This window comes from Meleagris gallopavo, chromosome 3 (genome assembly GCF_000146605.3).
Source record: "Meleagris gallopavo isolate NT-WF06-2002-E0010 breed Aviagen turkey brand Nicholas breeding stock chromosome 3, Turkey_5.1, whole genome shotgun sequence".
Taxonomy (NCBI): domain Eukaryota; kingdom Metazoa; phylum Chordata; class Aves; order Galliformes; family Phasianidae; genus Meleagris; species Meleagris gallopavo.
In genome coordinates this window covers 77795234-77819486 of record NC_015013.2, presented here as the reverse complement: position 1 = coordinate 77819486, position 24253 = coordinate 77795234, and the positions used below count along the sequence as shown (strand labels likewise).

Below are 24253 nucleotides of genomic sequence, written 5' to 3'. Positions count from 1 at the left end.
TTCATTACCATATACTGAATTTCCAGTTAAATAGTCTTTGCCTTATTTGTGAGTCTCAGTCTTTGAACACTGCAGCCATATCTTTCAAACTTTAAATTGCAAGTCATTCCAGCTAAGAGGTCAGAGCTTTTTCTGACCTTATTGTGCATAGATATTTCCTTGATAAGGCAGAATTCAATCATGTTATCCAAATAAAATATTACAACCTGTTGGCTGTCTTTTCTTTTTTTTTTTCTTCTTTTCTGCTAATCTCTTTCCAGTGGAAAATTTTGTGTTTCAGGGTTGCAAAGTTCTGTCCTTTTGACTCCCTCTTTATTCTTTTGAAATGCAATTACTGTTCAATGAAATGTTAATGCTCTATTCTATTTTTACAGCTATTCCATGATGTACTCTCCAATGTCATAGCTTAATAGTGCTGCTAAATCTTCCTCTATCAATTCCTTACAATTTCATAATGCAAGGGTCATAGTAATTTTTGTGGTTGTTTTGTTTTTGTAAATCCAGGACAATATCTGCAAAGACACATCACCAGGCCAACAACTTCAATGTGTTTGAAGGAATGGTCTGTCATGGAGTCCCTGTTGCAACAATTTCAAGAGGCAAAGTGGTTTATCATGATGGAGTTTTCAATGTCACAGCAGGACAAGGCAAATACGTCTCTCGTCCACCATTTCCTCCATATGTCTATGAACGAGTCAAGCAGCGGGAGGAGGTTAATTAAAATAATAAATCTCTGTAATGCTTTCTAGAACATGAGGATAACAAGCTCTTGGGAACAGAGGTTTGGGGATTCAATGACAATTTCGCTTACTAATCAAAATCCATCGAGGTGGGAGGAAATTAAACTAAGGAATCAATTTTTATTGTTCTTCATATTACAGAGAAATATCATAGATTAGTTCTTGCTCTCACGATAGTCTATATAGCTTGTAGACAAAGTCTAGGTACTTTTTAAAATAAGTTCCACCTGCAATAAAATTGGCCAAAATATTTTGCAAATAGGTGGTCTGACTACCTGCTGGATTTCACCACTATTTTCACTGAAAATCACAAAGTCTCAGCATTTTACTCAGGAATAAAACCTATACTGGAGGAAGAGATTGGATATTTAGAGTTAAGCCCTGTAGAATATTGAATACTTAGCTCTGTTCCAGCAAGAATATGTTAAAAGCTGCACATGTGCAAAACACACTGCTGGACCAAGCTTATTGTTCAAGCTCTTCTTCTGTCTTTTTTTTTAAAGAAAAAAAAAATGCAGATTGAATTTGCAGTGTCTATTTGCCATGCAAGCATTCATGAAGAATGTTTTTGACGCCTTAGTGTTGCTTATCATGGTAGGATTTTCAAAAGCACCCAGACTAAGCATGATTGAAAATCACAAGCTGAATCATTAGAATTCACTGCAGGATCTAAAAGTTAAATTAGACAAGCATCAATGTCTCTGATGATCTGACTGTTAGAAATGCTTCCAAGATGATTCTATACATTACATCCCACTGCTGTCTTGCTGGACTGTGAAAGGCGCATGAAAATCATTGAGGTTTTCCTTTGATCATCACACTCTCCCAGGAGCTGGTGATCTGTCTGCTAGCTAATAGGCGTAATGCCCTTCTGGGGATAGGCAGAGCACCCCTTTCATGAGCACACAGTTTTTCTCTGGAAACTAGAAATGGTAAATAAGTGATGCATGTTTTGGTTTTCTGAGCACCCTTTGGATATGTATCATACACAAATTTCTATGTGCCTCTGAGTCTGTTTAATCCACTGGACACTGAAGATGTTCGATATTTTGTTAATGAGAGCTGCTTGTGATTACTGCACTTTCTTTGTTGTGCAGTGTTAGTTCCTTTAGCTTTCAGTGCAATATAAATGCCATATAATGGTTATAGAAGCTAGCTACTGAAACCAGATTTGTACTGGCATTACAATAAAAAAGACTTAGGGCATTCCTTTTCAAGTAATAGAACTAAATGATAATTAAGTTCTTCCTCCAGCATAACTGACTATTAGTGAACACAGACCCTAGCATCGCTAGTAAAATTTTATATCCCATGTGAAAGGAAGATCAGTATCAAAACTAAATTAAAATTTATGAGAAATTTGGCAATCACAGAATTCTAAGACTTCAGTGAATTTTGTGGTTTCTATTTCCCATCAAAGCTTGGGAGAATTTTTACTTAACTATAGCAGTGCTTTTATTAAGGAAATTACTTCAGAAGTAATTTTTCTACCAGCTCAACATTCTGTGTAATCAGCACCTGAGGTGGTGTATGGTAGAAAGCCACACAGGGCAGGAGTGGCTTTGTCTCCTTGATGTTCGCTTTACTCTTGTATGTATTAAGAGCATCACTGGGAAATGTGAACATAGCAATGAGGAACAAGTTTATACTGTGAATGGGCAATGAGTCAGCTCTTCTGGAGAGCTGTACATCTTCTCTTCTGAGATATCCTGAAGTAGATGAAAAAATATTAAATGTATATACAGAAACAACCAAATACTGCAGATAGCTGATTTATGATCATGTTTTAGTGTGTCTTGATTATTTATATGCCACAATCTCTGGGATTTTTCCATTCTGAGATCTGGTTAGATTAAGGAAGGGAGAAGCATAAATAAATTGAGGAGGAACATGGTCAGTTTCTTGTTAGAAAAATGGTTTTAGCGTTGCTTTGTTAGAGTCCTGAACAGATTGAACTACCTCCTGATGAAAGCTGAGAGCTGAACAGTTTAATTTCAGAATAAGGCACTTTTTTAAGATAGAAGTTTGATGAAATCATTGCGTAACATGACATACAAAGCTGGGCTATCTCACGATTGCTATTCTCATTATGTAGAGTTAGCTATTGCAAGGAGAAGAAAAATAATATTTTAAAGTTTGAAATGCTTTATTTCAGGTCTGTCAGCCAATTCCTGTTAAGAGAGAACCATATGCAGGCGTGGTCTCGGCAACTCCTGTCACACCAACATAATAGCTGCATTCCTCAGGTTTGCTTCCTGCAAGTAACTGTCTATCTTCATTAGTGAAAACTGTTTTACTTAATTCTTCCCTGCAATTCCAAGAAAAATGCAGCTGGCCTTCTGGCATGAGACAGGCTTGTCTGAAATGAGCCCTCTTGGAAGGGGAGCTGCTGTGGTATCTTTGAATTTGATGAAAATGAGTGGCAACTAATGTATGGAGGTCCCTTCTGATTGGAGCATAATTTTAAAACTTCTTATGAGAGAAGAGAATGGAGTTTGATCATTAAATTGAGGTATGAATTTCAAGTCCCGTAGAAAAGCCGAGCTCAGGTAGGACATCCCTTTTCAAGCACCAGGAGTACAAAGTATAAATGTTAGGCTTGCAATTTTACAGGAAACACAGGAGGAGCTTGATGTGAAAAATAAAATTTTCTAATGTTTCTTTCATACACACAATAAATGTCCATCAGTTGAGCTGTTTGAATGAAGCTGAGAAGTCTGTATTGAAATGACAATATCTGTAAAAGTGCTGCAGCCAAAGACAGCTGTGGTCTGATGGATGGCTGAGCTGCTATTAAGCTCAGTGCTGCTAACAGGATATGTACTAATGCCCAGCACTCTCCCTCTTTACCAGTGTCCACAGTACACAGCTTGGTTATTGACATTCCTTGAATTATGTGAGCTCTGGTGCTTGGTATATCTTTTTGTGAGTTGATTTTCTTGCTAAGCCAATAGAAAACAATTAGCTTCATTTTTCTGGACTAGTTTTCAAATGGCTTAGTTGAACTGTCTCTTAGAAGAACATAGCAAGGATCAGGGCTATGCTGCATATGGATGGGATAAGGCAGCTAGCAAGAAAGACTAGGCAACAGCATCTCAGTCTTTAACCATTTACAAGTTGCAGAAATGCTTCAGAATATAATAAAATAACTTCAGACAGCATAGCTGGAACATGATGATTCCATACACCAAGTGCAGTTGAAATGTTTGTCTGCTACAGTAGGGGGTTGCTTAATATGGGTCAGGGGTATAGTGAGTGGCAGTAAGCATGACAAAATCCAGGGTGAGTATTTGGGTAAGTATAAGTACCAACACTGAGGTAGCTACCACGAGAAATGATTTGCCAATAGATGGATGTAAAGCCCCAGTTCTCACATCACATAAAATGTGCTTGCTCTTGGTGCTAATTAATGTGAGGGCAGGAACAAACCCACTGTGGTGGGAGGGCTAAATTAGTTTTTCCACATTTTATTGTATTATTATTTTAAACTTCCCTCAGAGGGAGGTTTGTATAGGAGATCAGGGGAGGCAAGAGAGTGCAGCATGCTATTTGTTAACTCTGTCATAAGGGAGAAAGCTTTTGTAATAGAGATGAGTAAAGGCTAAAGCTGCAATAGAGTGAGGGAGAAATAATCATTTTTTTTCTAGCTCCTAGCACTCATTCTCCATTATTGCCTTTCTGAGAGACAAATTACAAAGCAGAGATTTTCTTTTGAAAGATTACATCATATTGTCTTTTTCTTCTCTGTAGATAAAAGCAGATGAAAATGACCCTGATGTCTCCACTGAAGAAGTGCACATTCAGTTCAAAATCAGCTTCACAAGAGCCAATGTGAAACAACAGTAACCAATAAACATTACACTGCGCTTCCTGCATGAACATTGTCTTGCAATCTCTCTTAAAAGAAACTTTATTCGTAGAGCTTGAAAACATTTTTTAGAAAATGACATAATATTAAAATATTAATTGCAATTATAATATGGCAGTAGGTCTGTAGATTCTTAAATGTGGGTAAATTTGGGGGCAGTATTTCTTAATATTTATCTTTAAAGGGAGTCTGTTAACCTACAAAGTAAAAGCAATGAACAGTAGCCTTTAAACACATGGCCTGCATTATCCAGTCACAGCATATGAACCCTAATTCTCTAATCAATGTATTAGAAAGATCTCTGTATTTAGGGGCACGAGGAATTCTCATACCAGGTACTGGAGCTGATTCTTCTCTTTTCCTCTTCTCTATTCCTGAAAAGGATCAGGTACAGAAAAGTACTGACTCAGAAGAACTGTCACTATTTTAGAGCTGCTGTTACATCTCCCTGCTCCTGTGTTTAATGTGGATTTCAATCCTGCCAGTCACACAGCCAAGTGTTTATTGGCATGGTCAAGTTATTTCCTATTATAATCTACAGAAATCTATGCTAATTGTGCTGCTGAACTCATCTACTGTACTGATTCTGGCTTTATAGAGGGACATAGACCTTCTAACTTAAAGGGTTATGAATCAAGGTTATTAGGACCAGAACTTTTGAAATTTTTTTTTACAGAAAATTTAAAGTTTCCCTTAATATAAATGATACAAACTGTGGGTTTTGTGTTCATTTGTTTTCTAGGATAGGATTCTTGAATTTAAAAATATATATTCTCACTTTTTAAATGTGTTTGATTTCCCCTCTGAGAAGTAACTGTATTCTAAGAAGCATGAACCTGTTTCCCCATCTAGGCATGTTTTGCTTCAGAAACCTAGAATTAGGTTTAAATTTAAATTTTTACATTCACTAGCCCTCTATTTTTAAGCAGCAGAAATATTTAAGAGAGAAATTAGGCCAACAGAACACCACCTGTATGGAGATTTTTGTGTCCCATATTTAGAAGCACTATAACCTGTTCTGTGCAAGCCATAAGCCACACAAGAACATGGGGTCATTCATCTTTGTAAGACAGACACAGAAAGCATATGATAATTACTGTTCTTTTAAATTTGACAGTAGAAGACATGCTACATTCATTGGTGTATGATGATGTATGAGCCTGTAGCAGAAACAAACTCTAATACATTGGTAGTTCTTCTGTCTCTAAATAGCAAAGGAGACTCTTCTTTGTAAGGTGATGGAGGTTAATTGTGCGTGTTTAGGAAGAGCTAGCACAGGCTCCCAGCCCTCAAGCTCTCTTTGACGGAATGGCAGAACCAGGTATCCAGTACTATCACAATCACTGTTACAAGGTAGTAGAATTCACCATTCTGTGTAGGCTTCTAGATCTGTAGATGTTTAGATCTGTGTCTGAGTTTATGTCTTGTCTCTTTGTAAACAACAAAGAGAATGAAGTCCTTCACTATTCATTTCCACAGCAGGATCTTAAACAGGCTAGATAAACTTGTCCAGATCTGTTCTCCCTTGGGATGAGATGGATAGTTTTCTTGCAGTGCCATCCTATTTATAACAGACATGCAGTATGCCTGATTTGGGTGCAGATGTCTACCTTGCAGCTACCTTCCACCCAGCCCATCTTTCCCTTTCAGAACTACAACTTTCTGCTAAGATGGATGCCTGTCTTGTTTCTTGTCTCACCAAGAGTAAGAGTACATGGCCATTCTTTTAAATTAATCTTCTGCATAAATTTGAGAAGAATAGGGGAAAAAAGCAGGGACTAGAGAAGATGTATTTATACTTTTAATGATAATTTGAATTTGCATGGAGCCTTTAATATGAGTGTTTGACAATTATTAGAGCCTTGCAATCACATGATATACCTGGGAGACTAATAAATATAATGACTGCACACTCATGAGATCTATAAATTCTCAAAGCTCTTAAGTGTTTGAGTATGTATAGCTGACTGATGTTTAACATCCAGCGTTGGCTTAAATGTGTTGCTCAAGGCCACAGTGACTCAGTTATTACAGAAATGAAACCCAGGAGAAAAAGGCTACCAGCCCTTTGGGTACTGTGGAAGTAGGTGTCCAGGTCTTCCAAATGCCTTTTTCCTCTTGGGACCCTTACTAAGATCAAAGTGGTATAAAACACAACCCAAAGGAACTATGTTAGTCATTTTTCTGACACCAGATGCTTTCACAGTAAGATAACAGCAAGTAGTTTTATGAGTTATATAAACACCCATCATGTAAACTGAGCTTTTTAAGCCATGAAAGTATATTAACCATGGAAAAATGTATTTTTTTCTGTTTCCTACACATTTTTGTTAGATTAGAAATAAGGGAGCTTCTCCCGGAGCCATTAGCAAATAGTTCTTCATCCCTATAATGGTGTTTTCTGCTCTCTGTCATGGCTTATACTCCTTATGGGGGAATCTTTAGGATTTTGTTCTTAACAAATGCATACTATCCAATTGCAATGACATTTAAATATTGTGCAGATGTGAAAAAAATTACCTGCATACTGTGAATTGGAATTTCCACCAAAGCATCTGTTTAATCTCTACATCCTTGAGGCCTATCAGATTGAAATTCAGAGTATTTATTTTGCCATGGCTCATGCTGTCCCCAGGATATGAACCCTGAGAATCAGTATGATGCCAAAATTTTGTCAGCTGCACTATCCAGACACTACTACTCCAGAAGTTGAGACTGTCATGGTCCAAATCCCTACATTTTTATTTTTCTTTTCCTACTTAAGATGGGTGCACTGTAATGGTGGGATCTTCCCTGGGATATAATTTTGGAGCTCCCCAGGTCCTTGTTCCAGAACACCAGTAATGACTGATAGCAGAACCAAATACGGTAGAACTGCTAATATTTAATTTAGGAAGAAAAGTGATTTTAAAACACATTTACTTCAGCACAGTTCCTCAACTGGAGCACTGGAAGGAGGGCTGAATGGTCTCCCAGTCCTGCCTTGGTCTCCAGACCTTACAAGACTTGTGAGTTTGTCCTACAGCCTCATCCTATCTACAGCCTGCAATTAATATTTGCACAAAGTTTGCTGGGCCTGTGCTCTCCTAAGTCAACAGTTGCACCACAGTGCCTTGGAAGGCTGGATTAGAGATGAGTTCTGCAGCCCACATAGTTTCCTTGGGCCTTTCCCAGGGAAGTAAAACAATTGGTTTCCTGCAGGTGTTTGAATCCTGCCCCATTCAGGCATATTCTCCAGCCTCTACTGAGAAAAACATTGGATTTCATTGACTCCTCTTTCTGTCCTTTGGCCACTTGGGCAAAACGCACTGTATCTTGATTGTTTTGAGTGCTGGCATTGCTGCCTTAAACCCTTTTTTATTTTCATTTTTTTTTCTGAAGCAGTAGATCTCAGCATGGAGCAGTTGAGGATCTGCTTTACCAGGGCTGAAGCACAGAACAGCCTCATCCCTGCTTAGCACTTCTCACTGGGAACCTGCAGGGTTCCCTCTGTTCTTGTAAAGAAAGGTTAAGATTCAATTAAATAAGAAAAGAAAAAAGTAATGATATTTTTGTCACTCTCTCCATCCCGACAGAAATTTGGGATTTCTAGAACCCCATTCTCTGGTAATAAGAATTATGAGAGCAGGAACAGCAGTTTGGGAGATGCTGGCACACTTGGTGTTTCTTTCATCCTCATAATCTGTGGCCATAGTAGATTTATTGCCCAGCTGCCTCTGAAGAGCTGAGGGGCCCTAACTGCTTCTCTCCTTCTGTAGCACCCAGAGCTGAGTCCAGCTGCATCGCCGGGTGTGCAGCTCTGCAGGGCCGCTGGAGGGCAGGGCTGGCATGGCACACAGGCTGGAAGCTGTTCCCGTGCTCAGGAGCAGCACAGTCCCATATTTTGAAGCCTGTGCTCACTAAGTCGACAGTAACATCTTCATTCGTAGGTTTTATTTCATCAGCAGTGAGTAGTGATCCTTTGACTCTCACTTTCTTCATTTGCAGTGTAAAACAGAACTAAAAGAACGACTTTGCCTACTCCTTTGTTATTTATTTTAAAACATCTGAGCCATTTAGACTGTGATAAAAACCAAAGGAGTCTGTGTCACTATGCTGACAGAGCAGGGATGAATCAGGGAGGGTGTAAGCAGCTCCAAACCCAGCACCGTCTGCCTCAGCAAACCCAGGTGCCCGCATGAAATGAGAACTGGAAAAGCAGCCCAAAAAACACCCTTCCTCTTAGCTGTGAAGGTAAGCCAAATCCAGGGCCTGGTGCTAATGAGGACAGTTCCATAAACACAGTTGTTGGTAGGAAATGGCCTTATTTGTGCTGTGTGTCAGGGTCAGGAGACCCAGTGTGTCTGTCCGAATTATCTTCACAAAACAATCAGGGCAGCCTTTCATTAATTTTGCAAACCGGATTTGATCCAATTGGGAGATTTTTCACAGTAAATCAGACAGCTCCTACACTGGTGAAGGGTGCTTAAAAAGAAAGTTGAGCTCTGCGGTGAGCTGGGGGAAGGAAAGGGATGAAGGGGCCAAAAGTCAAATCCAGACCTCTCCTCAGGCTTTTCTGAGCACGAAGGGTGTGTGACGCATTTCTGTCAGCCCCTAGAGAGGCAGCTAGAGACAATGGCCACTATGAGGAAAGAGGTTTAAAACTTCCATTGAGCCAATAAATGAATAAATAAAACCCTTAATTTCAAACACAGTTCATTTTTACTCAACAGAAAAAAAAATATATATATATGGTTTTTATCCATGGGGAAGTATGATCTACTGGAGCAGAAGAGAACAAAAGGGGCAAAAGGGGCACAAGGGGAAAGGGGACTCTGAATGATGAGGACAGGGGAACAGAGCCAAAATAAAATTCAGGAAATAAGAGGGTAGGAAAGAAGAGAAACAGAAATAATTGGGATGGAATACTGTCTTTTTAATGTAACTTGTAGACTCTTTTATTTATTTATTTATTTGTTTGTTTATTTTAAGGAGAAGAAGAAAAAAATGTAATCATGTGGTTCAGGTCTATGATAAACAGGCAGTGGAAGGAACTGAACAACACGCAGAGGGGGCAGCTGAAGGTCAACAAACCCCCCAAACTTCTCCAGCTCACAGGACAGAAACAAATGGGAGCCCTTGTAAGGGCTGCAGAGAATGAGGAGTATGTCTCTGCAATGCCAGGAGGGGCAGACCCACCCTTACAGCTGCACAACATAAGGACCTCAGTTAGTGGGTGTTTACCTCTCCGCCACTGGGCCCGGAAGGAGCAGACCTCGTACTGTGCCTCAGGACAGAAGTTGTTCTGCCATTGGGATGAACCCTAATGTATTTGAGACCCTGAAGAGGAATTTGTTTTAGAATTCAAAATAATCTGTAGAATGTGCCATTTTTCCTGGTCTCTTATCTGTAGGGAGGCAGGGAAGAGCAAATGTTTCCTCTGACTGTAGTTCTGCTCTCCTTAAGCACGCAGGTATGTGTGTATGCAGTCACTGAGGAGAGCAGGGCCTTAGTCTGCTTGAGTGCATGACACCAGGATGGCTGTTTGGCAGTGTTTGTGTGATGTCACACTTGTGTTGGCACAATGCATTCACAAAGGAACACAAGTTTCTGCTGTGCATGCCTTAGGTTTTCTGCAGAGGTTTCTGTGACAGACAGGGAGTCACAGAGTGGCTGGGGCTGGCAGCCATCTCTGGGGTTGTTGCATTCTGATTCCACTGCTCCGAATTGCCCAGGACTGTTCCAATTGTGTTCTGAGCGTCTCCAAGGCTGGAGGCTCCATAGCCTCACCATTTGACCACTCTCAAAGTAAAAAAGTTTTTATTATGCTCAGGAGATGTCCCAGTTACCTGCCTGATTTTTGTCTTTGGAAATGGATTCCAGGGTCCATTACCTCCCAAGGGTCTGAGGTGGGACTGAAGAACCAGTTATTTCACAGGTTCTCCTTCCTGTCCATCTTGAAGACTGAAGTGAAATTTACTTTCTTCCAGTATTCAGGAGTCTCTCCCAGCATCCATGACCTTGCAAAGACAATTGGGAATGGCCTCATGATGGCACAGCCAGCTCCATCAGCACCCATGGGTGCATCCCATCACATCCCAATTTGTTGAAGTGTTCTCTCATGTGGTCATCTTCCACAGAGACAGAGTCATCTTTGCCCCATACTTGATGTTTTTCAGTTTTTCAGGTGGAAAACAACTTCTGACATTTGCTACTGGAAAGTTTTAAGTATTTATTCATTCAGATAACAAAAGCATATGCCCATCCATATCCAAAGTTTCACTTGGTCTTGTTCACACCATGTTGTCATTTAATGCAGCCTTGTCTTTCTTCCATACAGTTTCTCTTGTCCTAAGTATTGGGAACCAAAAATTGACCTGAAAATAAAGAAATATGATTTTTAGGTCATAGTATTTCTGAGTTACAGTTCACTCAGACACTATAGTCAGTACTGAAAGCTATTAAAAACAAATAAAAGAAAAAATATGGCCACGTCTGCAGCAATATGTAAGTACTTGCCTTAAATATTTGCATGTGTATTTTTCTATTTCTATATATGTATGTATAGATATGGAATTAATGTTTTTACAATTGAAAATTTCTATTTCCTAATGATATTTGCAATTCCAACATCATTGTGCTTTTAAAACAGAAATATATTACCTTCTGTTTTCCCAAACAACAACATGTTGTACAGCATTAAAGGTCTGATATTTGCCATCTGCATTGCAGAAATACGCTTTGTACTGCAGGTGCTTATCAGACATTTGTGAAAACAAGTTTCTCCTCAAGTTGGACTCAGTGATCTCTTGAGGTCTCTTCTGCAATTCTGCAATTCTGTGATTCTGCTAGAGCTCAAAGTCTTTGCAGCACATACCCATTGGGGTGTATCCATTTTGTGCCTGATGCATAAGAATTGAGGGGCAGAAAAACACAGTTTTGTAATCTAATCTTAGCAATAGGCAAGTTGTCTCTGGCCCTTGTGTGGGCAAGCACTGCGAAAAGTCTGTTAGCACATACTTGAAATTAAGAAGTGTTTAGGTATTTCCTGGATAGGAGTCTGCCTACAATGCTGAGAGAGGGAGATTTTTTCCATTGTGGTAATGGCTTACCGTTCTAGCAAATACATTCTTGACAGCTTTCTGTTGTATCTTTGCTCTTTCCTTGAGTAATTTTGCATGTAAATATTGTATCCGCTTTGTCTCCACGTCAGGATAAAATGAATTTGACACGAGTATTTTAAGCTGGGTCAAGAAGCCAGAAGATAACCCAAAAATGATTAAGAAGAAGATGATTATTCCAAGCTGGAGCCATGTAGTGGAGAGGTGGAGTTCTGGCTGAGGGATGCAGTTATTCTTAAACAAAGAGATCTTCAAAAGATCATTCTTTGCAATATGCTCATTCATGACAATGATAAGACTATTCTTCTGCACAAGAAAAAGGGGAAAAGAGAGTTGAAGATAGTACTGGTTCTCTCCTTTATAATATTTTTCCTATTGGATATTCACATTTCTCAAGGTCCAATAATTGTCTAATCCACCCAGTGCCTATGAATAACAATATATTTATTAGCTATTTTAAAAATATTTCAAACTGCATTTTCCCCATTTCTCCTGGGGCAATGTCCTACAATTACATTCTTGGTAGCTCTGCCAGAAGAATGTTTAACTGCTCTGGCTGCAGTGGTTTAATTTATTCCCACCCCCATGAATCTGCTCAGATCTTCCGTTGGGGAGATATTCGTTGTGAGTAATGCCATGGAGCAGAGCATGCCCATTCCCTTGGCTCAGTATTTGATGAGCAGTGCTTCTGCATCCACCTATATATGTAGCTGTAATGGCAATGGTCCTCTTTCAAACAAAGGTATGAATTACAATGCCATGAAGGAACCGTCAGCTTATTGGCTGTGCTTTTGCTCCTGCAGCTGCTGAAAAGGAAGGGAAAGTTTTCAACACTAAGTTAAAATGAGAAATATAAAGTACAGATAAGTACTTACTTGCTGAGAGAGTCTGAATCGAATCTCCAGATCTGGTAATTCTTGAAGATGTTTATTCACATAAATAATTAGCCAATAAAACAAATAATCTACTGCAGCAAACAGAAGCCAGACACAAAGATGAATAAATACAGGGAGAAAAAAATGCTGCATCTGTTTTCTCTCCTTCCTTGTGAAGCTGAAAGATGGGATTGTCACGTAATTCTTTCTTTCCTTTTTGTTAAGTGGCAGAAGGCATGGCCTTTGCTGTTGCTTTTGATGCTCATCAAATGTGATGAACCGTTTTGTAATATAAGTATTCTTAAACTTGGCATTATGAGAGCCCACAAAATGTTTGATAAAAAGGACAGTTCCAAAACAAACTAAAAGAATCCCCACTATGGGCAGTACTTTCTGGCCTATACAGGGCAATATATTCAGCATAAAAGATATCTGGTTAGCAACTCTCTGGATTTCTTGTTTTGTGTCATTCAGCTCTTGTTTCAGTGTATTATCCAAAATTGAGTACGATGGTGTAAACTTATGCTTTATTGTCACAGAAAGCAGGTTGGTAGGAAGATTGGCCATCTCGTAAATCCATTTTACAGCCTCAATGTAATATTTTATCAAATCAAATTTCTCATACTCTAAATGGCAGGTTATGCTGTCCGTCAGGACCTTTAGGTTGTGGAAAATACTTTGGATGTTGCCAGCTACCACAACACCTGTACCAGCAGTAAGGAGAGAATTCCTTCCCTCCCGCAGCCCACAGGAGAGAAGGAATAGGGCACTGAAGCAGCGCAGGTGCTTGGAGAAGCAAAGAGCAATGGAGAGTGAGACCCAGACTAGGCCACAAAGCAGCAAGAGACCCATGGACTGCTGCTCCAGGGAGACATGGATGCTAAGGAGGAGGAGAATGCTTAAGAGGAAGCCTACTGCAGAGCAAATGGCAAAAAGCTGTATCAGGTACTTCCAGCCAAGCCTCCTTTCTGACACAAACACTCTCCAGGCTTTCTGGGCTGCCAAGGCAAATACTCCCATTTTCTTCTGATTGCTGTTGACACTGAATAGGCTCAAACTAAAAGAAAGGAAAACAAAAATGCTGTTAGATACAGGGTCACAGCACTGACAACAAGGTGTATTTAACTGACAGCTTTACATCACGAAAAATACAGATCCAACTCACATGGCAGCTGAACTGCCCCAGTGAGACCCAAATCTGAGTCTCAGTATAGATAGAATCATAGAATCATAGAACAGTTAGAGTTGGAAGGTATCCTTAAAGGTCGTCTAGTCCAACTCCCCTGCAATGAGCAGGGACACCTACAGCTAGAGCAGGATGCTCAGAGCCCTGTCCAGCCTGGCCTTGAATGTCTCTGGGGATGGGCATTCAACCTCCTCTCTGGACAACATGTTCCACATATACAAATGTGTAAGGGATGATTATGGGGAGCAGCGAGATGGGGAGAAGAGAGATGGGGAGCAGTGAGATGGGGAACAGTGAGAGATAAGGAAGGAGGATGGAGGGCTTCTCCTTCAGCTGGAGGTAGGTCAGTACAGACTGAATCTCAGAGGCATTATTCCTTCTCTGGCTCTCTCCTGGGATAGCATATTGGCCCACATACATGGTTAACTCTAATTGCTCATTCTTTTCACCTTCTTCTCTGCCTACAGCATGCCCACACTGTAAATTAATTCAATCTGATGGGAGACTGTATTTGCTCCATATTCACATCTTTCCTTCTTTGTAATACATTTTTAGTGCCTTTTTTTCCTAATTTATATGCTTATTAGCCTTTTAACATACTAGAACAAATAAGATACTAATTAAATAAAATAAACTGTTTCAATTTTGCCCTGTAATAAGGAACAGTTGCCTTCACAAATACATCCTGAAGATATTACTTTGTCTTTTGTTTAGCTTGAACACAGCAGGTAGCCAGGAACCAAACAATTATTTTATAGACATGCTGTATTTTTCTGGCATTTGACTTTATGAATTCTGCCAGCATTTACTGTGCCATTTTCCCCTTCCTCTCCTTATTACTGTTTACCGGTTTTGTTGTTCTGTTGCCGTTGGCTGTGAATGCAACAGGAGCAGAGGATGAGCAGAGCAGGCAGATCCTCACCAGTGCTGAAGGATACCCTGAGAAATGCTGAAGACTCTGGGTGCTTCCCAACCCCTGCAAATATGGCAGGTGGGCAGCAACAAAGTGGGCTCAGTCCCTGGCACCAGGCTTGGGAAGGCTGCTTCCTTCCAGGGCCTCAGCTGTAAGTAAGAGCACATAGTAGCTCTTTCACAGGAGAGAAATTAGTTAATGACTATCCAGGAAGTGTCCAGCAGATGAATGTAGAAGTCCCTATGTGTTTGGGAAAGGTGTACAAGCAATGTGGGGGGAGGAGGCAGCACACAGCAAACCAGGCTCCAGCTTTTCAGGATCTTTAAGCACTCCTGCACATTCTTGTACATCGAAGAGAGGTAACCTTTGGCAGTGAACAGACCTGGAGTTCTGGTCTTGATTTTAGAAGTCATAAAAAATCAACTGCAAACACTTTTCACATGTATGTAACATTATGCAAAGATACTGAGCATATCTTGAGTTTTCTTTTACAGCATTGCTGTTCTCAATCATAGTCTTGTGTGTTTGTATATATGGTTGTTGTTCATTCTTGTCAGTGATAAATAGGCTTTAGGTAAATAGCATAGGAGCCATTGGTTTTTGGAGCCTGTGGCAAACACTCAGGTGTCCGCCTGATGGCTGGAGGTTGGAAAACTTGCACACATTCCTGACTCCTACAGAGCCTGTCCCTAATCTCAGCAGTGCCAGGGCAGAGCCCTGGCTCAGCATCACAGCTAGGCACTCAATTTCCCCCAGAGGACATCAGCAGCAGAAGTAAACATTGAGCGCAGGAGGAGCACACAAAAGATGAAAACTGGAGGCCTAAAAAATTATGGAGGCCAACAATTCTTACACAGCTGTGAGTGCTTCAGAAGGGGAAATAACCTCCTGGCTCAGAGTTAGAAATAAATCAGGGAGCTCAGTGCCTCCGTGAAAGAGGCTAGTCCCGTGCTCAAAGAAAGAGAAACCTTGAGAGCTTTCTGGACTGTTTTCTTTTGAAAACATAAACCACAAAAACTCTCCTAAAGCTGCTGGGTGCAGATAGGAAGTCTACCAGGAGGGTGACAGGAACAAAACCTTCATTTCAATTGCAGTCTGAAGCAAAGAAGTTTTTTCTTCTGTCCCATATCATGTACCGATGTAGCACTGCTACCTTTATTAATGTAGCATAAGGAAAGAATGTGTCTGGAAAAGCAGTTTCTTGCTGTTAAGAGCCAAAGTCTGTCCACCATAGTTTTCCTGTGGCATGCACCATAGAGGGGAGCTGGAAACTGCCTTTGAACCTGGGTTTCCTGCAGAACCCAAGGGGAACCCCTCTATGCCTTACTTCCTTTGCTGGGAAGTGCTTACTCAGATCTGGAAGTATGATGTTCATCCACCATATGGCATGCTGGCAGGAGTAATTATGAGAATAAATTCTTTCCAGCAATGAGTTTGGTCCATGCAAGACTTGTAACGTACTGAGATTAATGCAATATAGTTAAGAAGTATTTAATTTCATGCTTATGATATTTCAGATATTGCCTACAGATTCGAAATAAGAAGAAAAATAAGTGCATAGCATCGAGCATCCCTAGAAGATGTTTTTCTGGCTCAGCCACAAGCTTTCAGCTAAAGCTGTGTCCTTGTAGTATAGTGCCTGTTCACACCGTGTATGATTTGTTTCCCTGCCTACTGTGGATATTTTGTGGTCACTGTCCAAGCAGTATGGTCATCTTCACTGTTGATTTGACCCTGCCCCAGTCCCTTACTCTGATGAGCAACCAGAGCTCAATTTCCACTATATGGATTAGCACCAGGTTTGTCTGAGTTACGTCTGTGCCAGAACAGGAAGAATGCTTAAAGATGTGACGGTGTTTGTCACGCTTTGCTAAGTAAGGTTTGTCCCTGCTGTCTGTCTTCTTCTATAACTTATATCAACCACCCAAAATATTTCATGAAAGCTATTAAATTACTAAGTCCCATTACAAATTGCTGTCACACTGCAACAATTAGGCTGCAGGGTGACCTCATTGCAGCCTTTCAGTACCTAAAGGGAGCCTATAAACAGGAGGAGAGTCAACTCTTTGAAAGGGTAGATAACAGCAGGACAAGGGGAAATGGTTTTAAGTTGAAGGAGGGAAGATTTAGGTTGGATGTCAGGGGGAAGTTCCTTACAGAGAGAGTGGTGAGGTGCTGGAACAGGCTGCCCAGAGGGGTTGTGGATGCCCCATCCCTGGAGGTGTTCAAGGTCAGATTGGATGGGGCCCTGGGCAGCCTGGTCTAGGATTAAATGGGGAGATTGGTGGCCCTGCATGTGGCAAGGGGGTTGGAGCTTCATGATCCTTGAGGTGCCTTGCAACCCAGGCTATTCTGTGATTCTGTGATTCTTTTTCTCACTATAAATTTCTAGGAAATAGTAGCTTCTTCCATTATATTAAGTAAAGAGTTTGCATGGGTGACTCACCCATACATTGGAAATTTAGGCCTGGTTGTAATTCCTAAGCAAGCAGTAGCCTGGGTAGAAGCAGTTTCAGAAATACTCTCTTGCAAATACGAGGAGCACCCATGTAACTATAGCAATCATCAGAGCAAGTTGCTATGGCAGACCAAATCCTTGAAGACACTGAAAGTGAGGCTGGACAGGGCTCTGACCAAACCAATGGAGCTGTAGGTGTCCCTGTTCACTGTACGGGAATTGGACTAGATGACCTCTAAATGTCCCTTCCAAATCAAACAATTCTACGATTCTATGGTTGGCAGTGAAGACACTGCTCTCCACAGGACAGCTTTATTTGAAAGGGTTCAGTAGGAGCGTGGCTGTGCAACCAGCCCATGCCCATGCTGTGCCCCGATCTCAGAGCACAAGTCACCACAAAAGGGAGGGATCAGGTGGAATGGGAGACTTACACCTCCTTGATGGTAAAGCGTCAGCTACACAGTGCTCTTTGCCTCATAAATCTGATTTGGATTTTACACGGGAATTAGGAAAAAGCACACAATAAGAACATAAAAACGAATATTTCCTTTTTTGGCAGTTTCAGCAGCCTGCTTTCCCAGCCTGGATGGGCTGGGAAATTCTCTTGCACTGAAATGTAAGAGAATTACTTCCCTTTTTTGGATACCATCAGAAAAATACAATGATAAACTACTCTTAGCAAGAGACAAAAATACAAGAGTTCATCTCACATTACTTCCCTCGGTTAATGCGGGGCATTCAGCAAAGAAATAGAAGTCCAATCAAAAATCCATTAAGATGGATGGAACTACCTCAGGGCTTCCTTAGTAGCCTGCCATTTCTTGTGTTCATATTCTTAGCTTCTAACTGCAAGAGGAAGGAGAATAAATCATATTAAACACAACAAACACAGGTGAGAATTGAAATACATTTGAAATATCAAATGTGTACACTTAGGAACTTGAAAGAATAAAAAACACAGCCACAGAAATACAACAATGTACAAAAAAACACCACCATCAAAAACCATAACTACACAAGTAAAAAATCTTAACTGATCAAGATCTCTTTCTTTTTTTTAAACACACTGGATCAGGAAAATTATGAACTTCGTGAGATATTATCGGGTCTTTAAGATGCTACAGGTTGGTTAAATGTGATCTAATACCAGTTGTCAAAACTGCAATATTCACATCTGAGCTACCTGTCTCAATGTCAGTGAGAAGCGGAGCTTCCCAGAGCCAAACTTGAGACCTGATTTAGAAGCCCATGCTTGTGTGACATGAATTGCATCCTATGAGAGCTTCTTCCCCATATTTACTACAGAAAGACTCCAGATTGCTCAGAGACAACTATTCAAAGTCAGGTGTATCAAATATTCTATGTTTCTCCTTTGTAAGCATGGGTACTTGTTGGCTGAGCTGAGTGCTCAGAACAGGATACAGTATTGTGAACAGCTGTAGAATCTGGGCAGCTACAGAAAGAACAACAAACTCGAAGTCATGCTTTCTCAAGGATGCTGCTGTGGACAGTTTGGAGGACTTGATGCAGCAGACCCACAGGCGTGCTTCACTTAAAGCAAAGGCAGGAATGCCTTTGGCACAGTTTCAGAAAATAAAACGGTAGTTTTCCTATTGAAAAAAAAAACAACTCTAGAACATAGAAAATACCACTGTCAAGGAGGGCTACACAGTCCCTTCTCCTGTATTTTACATCACTGTATTACAGGCAGAGCCTAGGTCTATACTGTTTACAAACCTTAGGAATAGACTATCCAATCAGTAAGGTGGAAACAACTAACTTAAAGCAAGTTCTTTTACCTTAGAAGAACTAACTCCCTCCATCTTTACTATCCACCATTACTTGATATTATTCTAAAGTATTACTTACAGATCTTCCTGTAAAGCTCATGAAGGATCTTCTAGGTGCCGTGCTTCTTGCTTTTGGTGAGGAACTGGGATGGGTTCTAACAAAAAATAACATGAGTAATTTCTTTTCCATACCCTCCCTCGATGAGTCAAGCATACCACAATTTTGAAACTACTCTACTTTTGACTAAGATTCATAAGGAAGTAACTTATGCACAAGAACAAATATAGTATATAATTTGCAAGTGCCAGTTTCCACCTTTTTTTTTCTGGCCAGAGTAATAGATAGCAGCAAATGAATTCTGGTCCCAGATTTCAATGTCTTACAATTATGTCAAATAGTGCCTTAGGTCTGGAACATCTTGGCTATTTTGGTGCTTCTCATTGAAACTTGCAGCAATTCAGTGCCCAGAGAACTTTGAAGCTCTAAGTATTTTTGCTCTAGAAATGTTCATATAGAGACCTTTATAAATATTGTGCCCCCAGCACAAGAAGGATATGGAGCTGTTGGAGCAGATCCAGAGGCAGCCATGAAGATGAACAGAGGGCTGGAGCAGCTTTCCTCTGCAGACAAGTTGAGGGAGCTGAGGTTGTTCATCCTGGAGAAGAGAATGCTCCAGTGAGACCTCATTGAGGCTTTCCAGTACTTGAAGAGAGTAATAAACAGGAGGGATTTTTTTACAGGGTCTGAAACTGACAGGACAAGAGTGAATGGTTTTAAACTAAAAGAGGAGAGATTTAGGTTAAATATTACAGGGGAGCTTTGCACTCAGAGGGAGCACAAGCTGACCAGAGAAGCTGTGAATGCCCCATCTCTGGAAGCTTTCAAGGCCAGATTGGATGGGGTCCTGGGCAGCTTGATCCAGTAGGTGGCAATCAACCCATGGTAGGGGGTTGGAACCAGATGGTCTTTAAGGTCCCTCTCAACCTAAACCATTCTATGATCTGATATGATTGGTATGATATGATATGATATGGGAACACAACACACAGCAAAGACTTCTATTAACTCTGGATTTATTCATTAGTTAAATAAGATTATATTTCTTAAAACTTTATGGAAAATCTATAAAAATTTTGTTTTGCTTTAATCAAGCCTTTGGCAACTCTAAATTTTACTTTAAATGAACTACTGTTTTTCTGCGAACACTATGGTTTTGTGTGTATATTTGTGTGTAATGGAGGAAGAATTCTTTGACACCCATCCTCTCCTCTTGAAATGAGTCACACGTCCTATCAGTTCTTAGGTGGATCCATTGAACCAGGTAATCCTTTCTTTCAGTTTCCATCAGAACTATCTGATAAAAGAAGAAGACTACAGACTTATTTGAAAGGAAATCAAGGGCTGATCATACCTTTTAAAATGGATAATAACAGTAACAGTAGCAAGAGGATCCTTATCCACAATCTACTCAGTAAATGCTATGATACCTTTCCAATAATATCTTCTTTGGACTGTCTTTTACACACTTTCAGAACTGACTTGCGTTTACAGCTTCATTGTTTCTGTTTAAACTTCCAGAACCTTTTTTGGAATAAAATATGCCCGGTGCTTTTATCAGAAATCTCACAGGTGGTTAGGTCCATTGCAGAAGTGTTATTTGCTAGACCTAAGGAATTCTAAACTGGAGATTAGTTTTCATTTATACTCTGAATTCAGAGATCCAGGGTTGTACATAGGTTCAGTCCTCAGTCTATTTGTGAACCGTAGATTCCAACTGGCAACCGCAGAAGTGCTGGCATGAACAATATCTAATGCCCTTGGTAGAAATGGCTCTGCGTGTAATTTTACAAATAACTGACTTTCCAGCAGGCATTGTTCACTGTATGACCAAGCTCCCCCTCCACAGAATAGCCATACCCCTGCTACTTCAAGAGCAGCTACTGCACAAGTTCATCAAGTCCTCAGGCAGCAAGATGAAAATAGAATAATACTTATAGCATCTAAATTATGCATAATGTAGAGATATAATTAGATATAGTGGACCATCCATAACTTGACAAAGTTTCTAAAGTCTCATTATAGAAGGAATTAATTAAATTATCCTTTGAGCAGAGCATATTGATCATAGTGTCATATAAGAGAAAATTCTGTAAAGTGATCCAAGTAAGGGCATAGTAAGGCAGACAAAGACTCTATCTAACCCAACTTATTAGCTTCAATTCAGCATGTAGCAGATGTTTAGAGATTCATAGAATGGTGACCCTGCTTGAGGAGGAGAGCACTGGATCAGATGTACTCCAGAGAATCTTTCCAGCAAAGAATAGAATAAAACAGTGGTTTGAGTTGGAATAGACCTTAAAGACCACCTAGTTCCAATCCCCTGCCATGGTTAGCCATCAGGTTAGCCAACAACCAGATCAGGCTGCCCAGGGCTTCATCCAGCTTAGACTTTAGCAATTCCAGGGATGGGGCATCCACAATTTCTCTGGGCAGCCTGTGCCAGGTGGCAACCCTGCCCAAGGCATGGGGCTGGAACTAGATAGTCTTTAAGACCCCTTCCAACTTAAGCCATTATATGATTCTATTTTATGATTTTAACCTAAATCTTCAGATAGTTTAAAACCATTTTCCCTTGTCCCATCACTGTTAAAGAGTACCTCTTTGTCTTTCCTATAAATGCCCCCTTTATTATAGTAAGGAAGACTGCTATAAGGTATGCCCAGAGGCTCCAAACTAAATAACCCCCAACTCTTTCAGCTCTTTCAGCCAATCATCCTAGGAGGGGTGCTCCAGCCCTGCAACCATCCTCATGGACCTCCTCTGAACTCACTCCGACAGGTCCGTGTCCTTCTTATGTTAGAACCCTGAAAGCTGAAAGCAGTACTTCTGGTGGGGTCTCACAAAAGTGGAGTAAATGGATAGGAGCATCTCCCTCAACCTGCTGGTCACACTTCATTTGATGCAGCCCAGATATAGTTGGCTTTCTGGGCTGCAAGTGTAGATTGCTGGCTCACAGTCAGATTTTTTGCCCAGTTGTACCCCAAAGTCCTTCTCCGCAGGGTTGTTCTTAATCTACTCATCTCCCAACCTGTATCCATGTTTGGGATTGCTCTGATCCAGCTGCAGCACCTTGACCATGGCCTTGTTGAGCTGCATGACGTTCACACAGACCCATCTCTGTCCGAGTCCCTTTCTTCATCCGTTATTGTTTCAAGAACATGGAATTGTGGGCATAATACATGTTCAAATGACTCCTGGAAGTGAAGAATGTGAGTGCTCAGAGCCTTTCTTGGTCTTTCACAATCAGTATGCTGCAACTCTCAGATCACCTCTTGAGTGCGCTGGTATCACTGATTTTGGGGCAGTTCCTTTACAGCAGAATATTTCAGTGACCCTCAAAAACTGTGGTACCAGTACAGCTGTGAACCACATCCTCTTGGACCTGCCAGCCTACAGTTCCCGCATCCAACAGGTCACAAACTACAGCAGCAGCCTCCGCTGCAACATCATTTTGTCTTGCTAACAGCTGCTAGGGCTGCCTGATTCCTGGACTTCCCTGCTAATATTTTCCAGTACTGAGCACCATGAAATGGGAAGAACTTACATTCTGCTAATTTGGATAACTGTACTATAAAGGCTGTGGTTTCTTTCTTCCCCTCAATCTGCTGGTGCAGTATGAATCTCACTGCCTGCATTAAAAAAGTGAGGTTGGTTTCAGAATTTTCTCATTTGTTTTCTTAATCCCTGCAAAATGACTAACAAAATTTGCCTCCACATAAAAAGTATTAAAAATGGCACTGCTGAAGATCCTACTACTCTAGCAGTTCCTGAATGCTTTTCAGCTGATAACAATGCTGCTATTAACACAGTTTTGGTAACTCAGGATTTTCTCACTGTTTTAATATGCAAGCACAAAGTGTATTTCTTTGAGCTTTTCTTTAGGACTCTGAACATTACTTTCTTCCTTGACATATCCATGTGCTGCAAGAACAAAGCAAGTTCGGAACTGAGAACACCGTGTCACATTTAAACCATTTGTTATTCTGTTCTGCCTGCTTCTCCTTAAGGAAGACCAGCTAATAATGCTAGTCCTCCCTTGTGACTGGCTTCCAGAGGGCCAGGAAAGAAACAAGGATCAGTATTCGTAACTATTTGTGGTCTTGTTTTTACTCCTGGTTTTAATTACTGTTTCTGTTTTACTGCTACAGCAGAAATGTAGATTAAAATAAGGCAATTACATTTTCTTTTCTAAACATCAGAGGAAATGAAATAATGACAGTGCATCATTGCTCGCACTGTGCGGATCTCCACCGGATGAGCAGTATGTCTGGAGCCAGCCATGTAATGGCCAGGAGTAAGTGGTTCCCATAGTGAACCAGGATTACAGAAACTCACTTCTGATGGGGCCCACTGAAAAAACTGATTCAAATACTGTTGAGTTTGATTAAAGTTTCATTTGATGTTGGTAGCTGAAGTTGACTTTGTATGATATAATGTCTTTGAGTTGCTATGAAAAGGAACCTGGTGTTTGCTATAAAGAAACATCCCTGTAGAGTGAGATGGGGAAGAGCTAAATGCAAGATTCTTAACAGTCTGTAGGAAAGCAGGAAGTTTTCACCAGGATATACACTACTGATTTCCACAAAAACAGTCCTGGCTTGATCACAGGATAATCCTGATACCTCCCCATGGATTACTAATTGAGTGTTCAGGAGATATCATGGAGTGACTGTCCTCAGCACAGATTTGTCACATCCTTCTTTTAATGAAAGCTGGAAGTACCTCTTTTCGCTACTGTAAGTTACTTTATATGTTTATGTTTTGTTATTTTCTGTGATGGAGATGCCACTCAACAAATTATGCAGACAGCAATATCTAGTATCTCCAACTGCAGACGGAAGAAATATTTTTAATGAATAATAAAATTAATATTTAAAATAATATAGTATTTCATGGATAAAATGAAAATCTGTACCTACCTAACTAGCTCTGCTGAAAAAGAGGATGCAAGCTTTATGAGAGATCCTGGATTAAGGGGTCTATGATAAAAATATTATTGAGAGATACATTCTTACAGGGATCGTGGGTTCCTGTGCGATTCTTGCCCTTCACGCTAAAGCCTGACTTTTCGGCTTTTGGGGTAATTCCTCTGGTGCATTCACACCAGACACTTTGTTTTGGACAGAGACTCTGGCCTGAGCGTTCTCAGCTACCTTATTTGCAGCCCAAATACTCATGTATTTTCACAGAATCACAGAATCAGAGAATGGCCATGGTTGGAAGGGACCTCAAGGGTCATCAGTCTCCAACCCCCCTGCCACA

At 40.5% G+C, this 24253-nt stretch overlaps 1 protein-coding gene across 1 annotated transcript; it reads right to left on the bottom strand.

The window, feature by feature from the left end:
* Positions 1–9348: 9348 nt before the first annotated feature.
* DCSTAMP (dendrocyte expressed seven transmembrane protein) lies at positions 9349–19096 on the bottom strand. Its single transcript, XM_010709224.2, has 5 exons — positions 19010–19096; positions 17932–17986; positions 12584–13640; positions 11700–12014; positions 9349–10964 (listed from the first exon to the last, which is right to left on the bottom strand). The coding sequence occupies exons 3-5, from the start codon at positions 13601–13603 to the stop codon at positions 10881–10883; spliced, it is 1419 nt and encodes a 472-aa protein (XP_010707526.1). The 5' UTR covers positions 13604–13640; positions 17932–17986; positions 19010–19096; the 3' UTR covers positions 9349–10880.
* Between the last annotated feature and the right edge of the window lie 5157 nt (positions 19097–24253).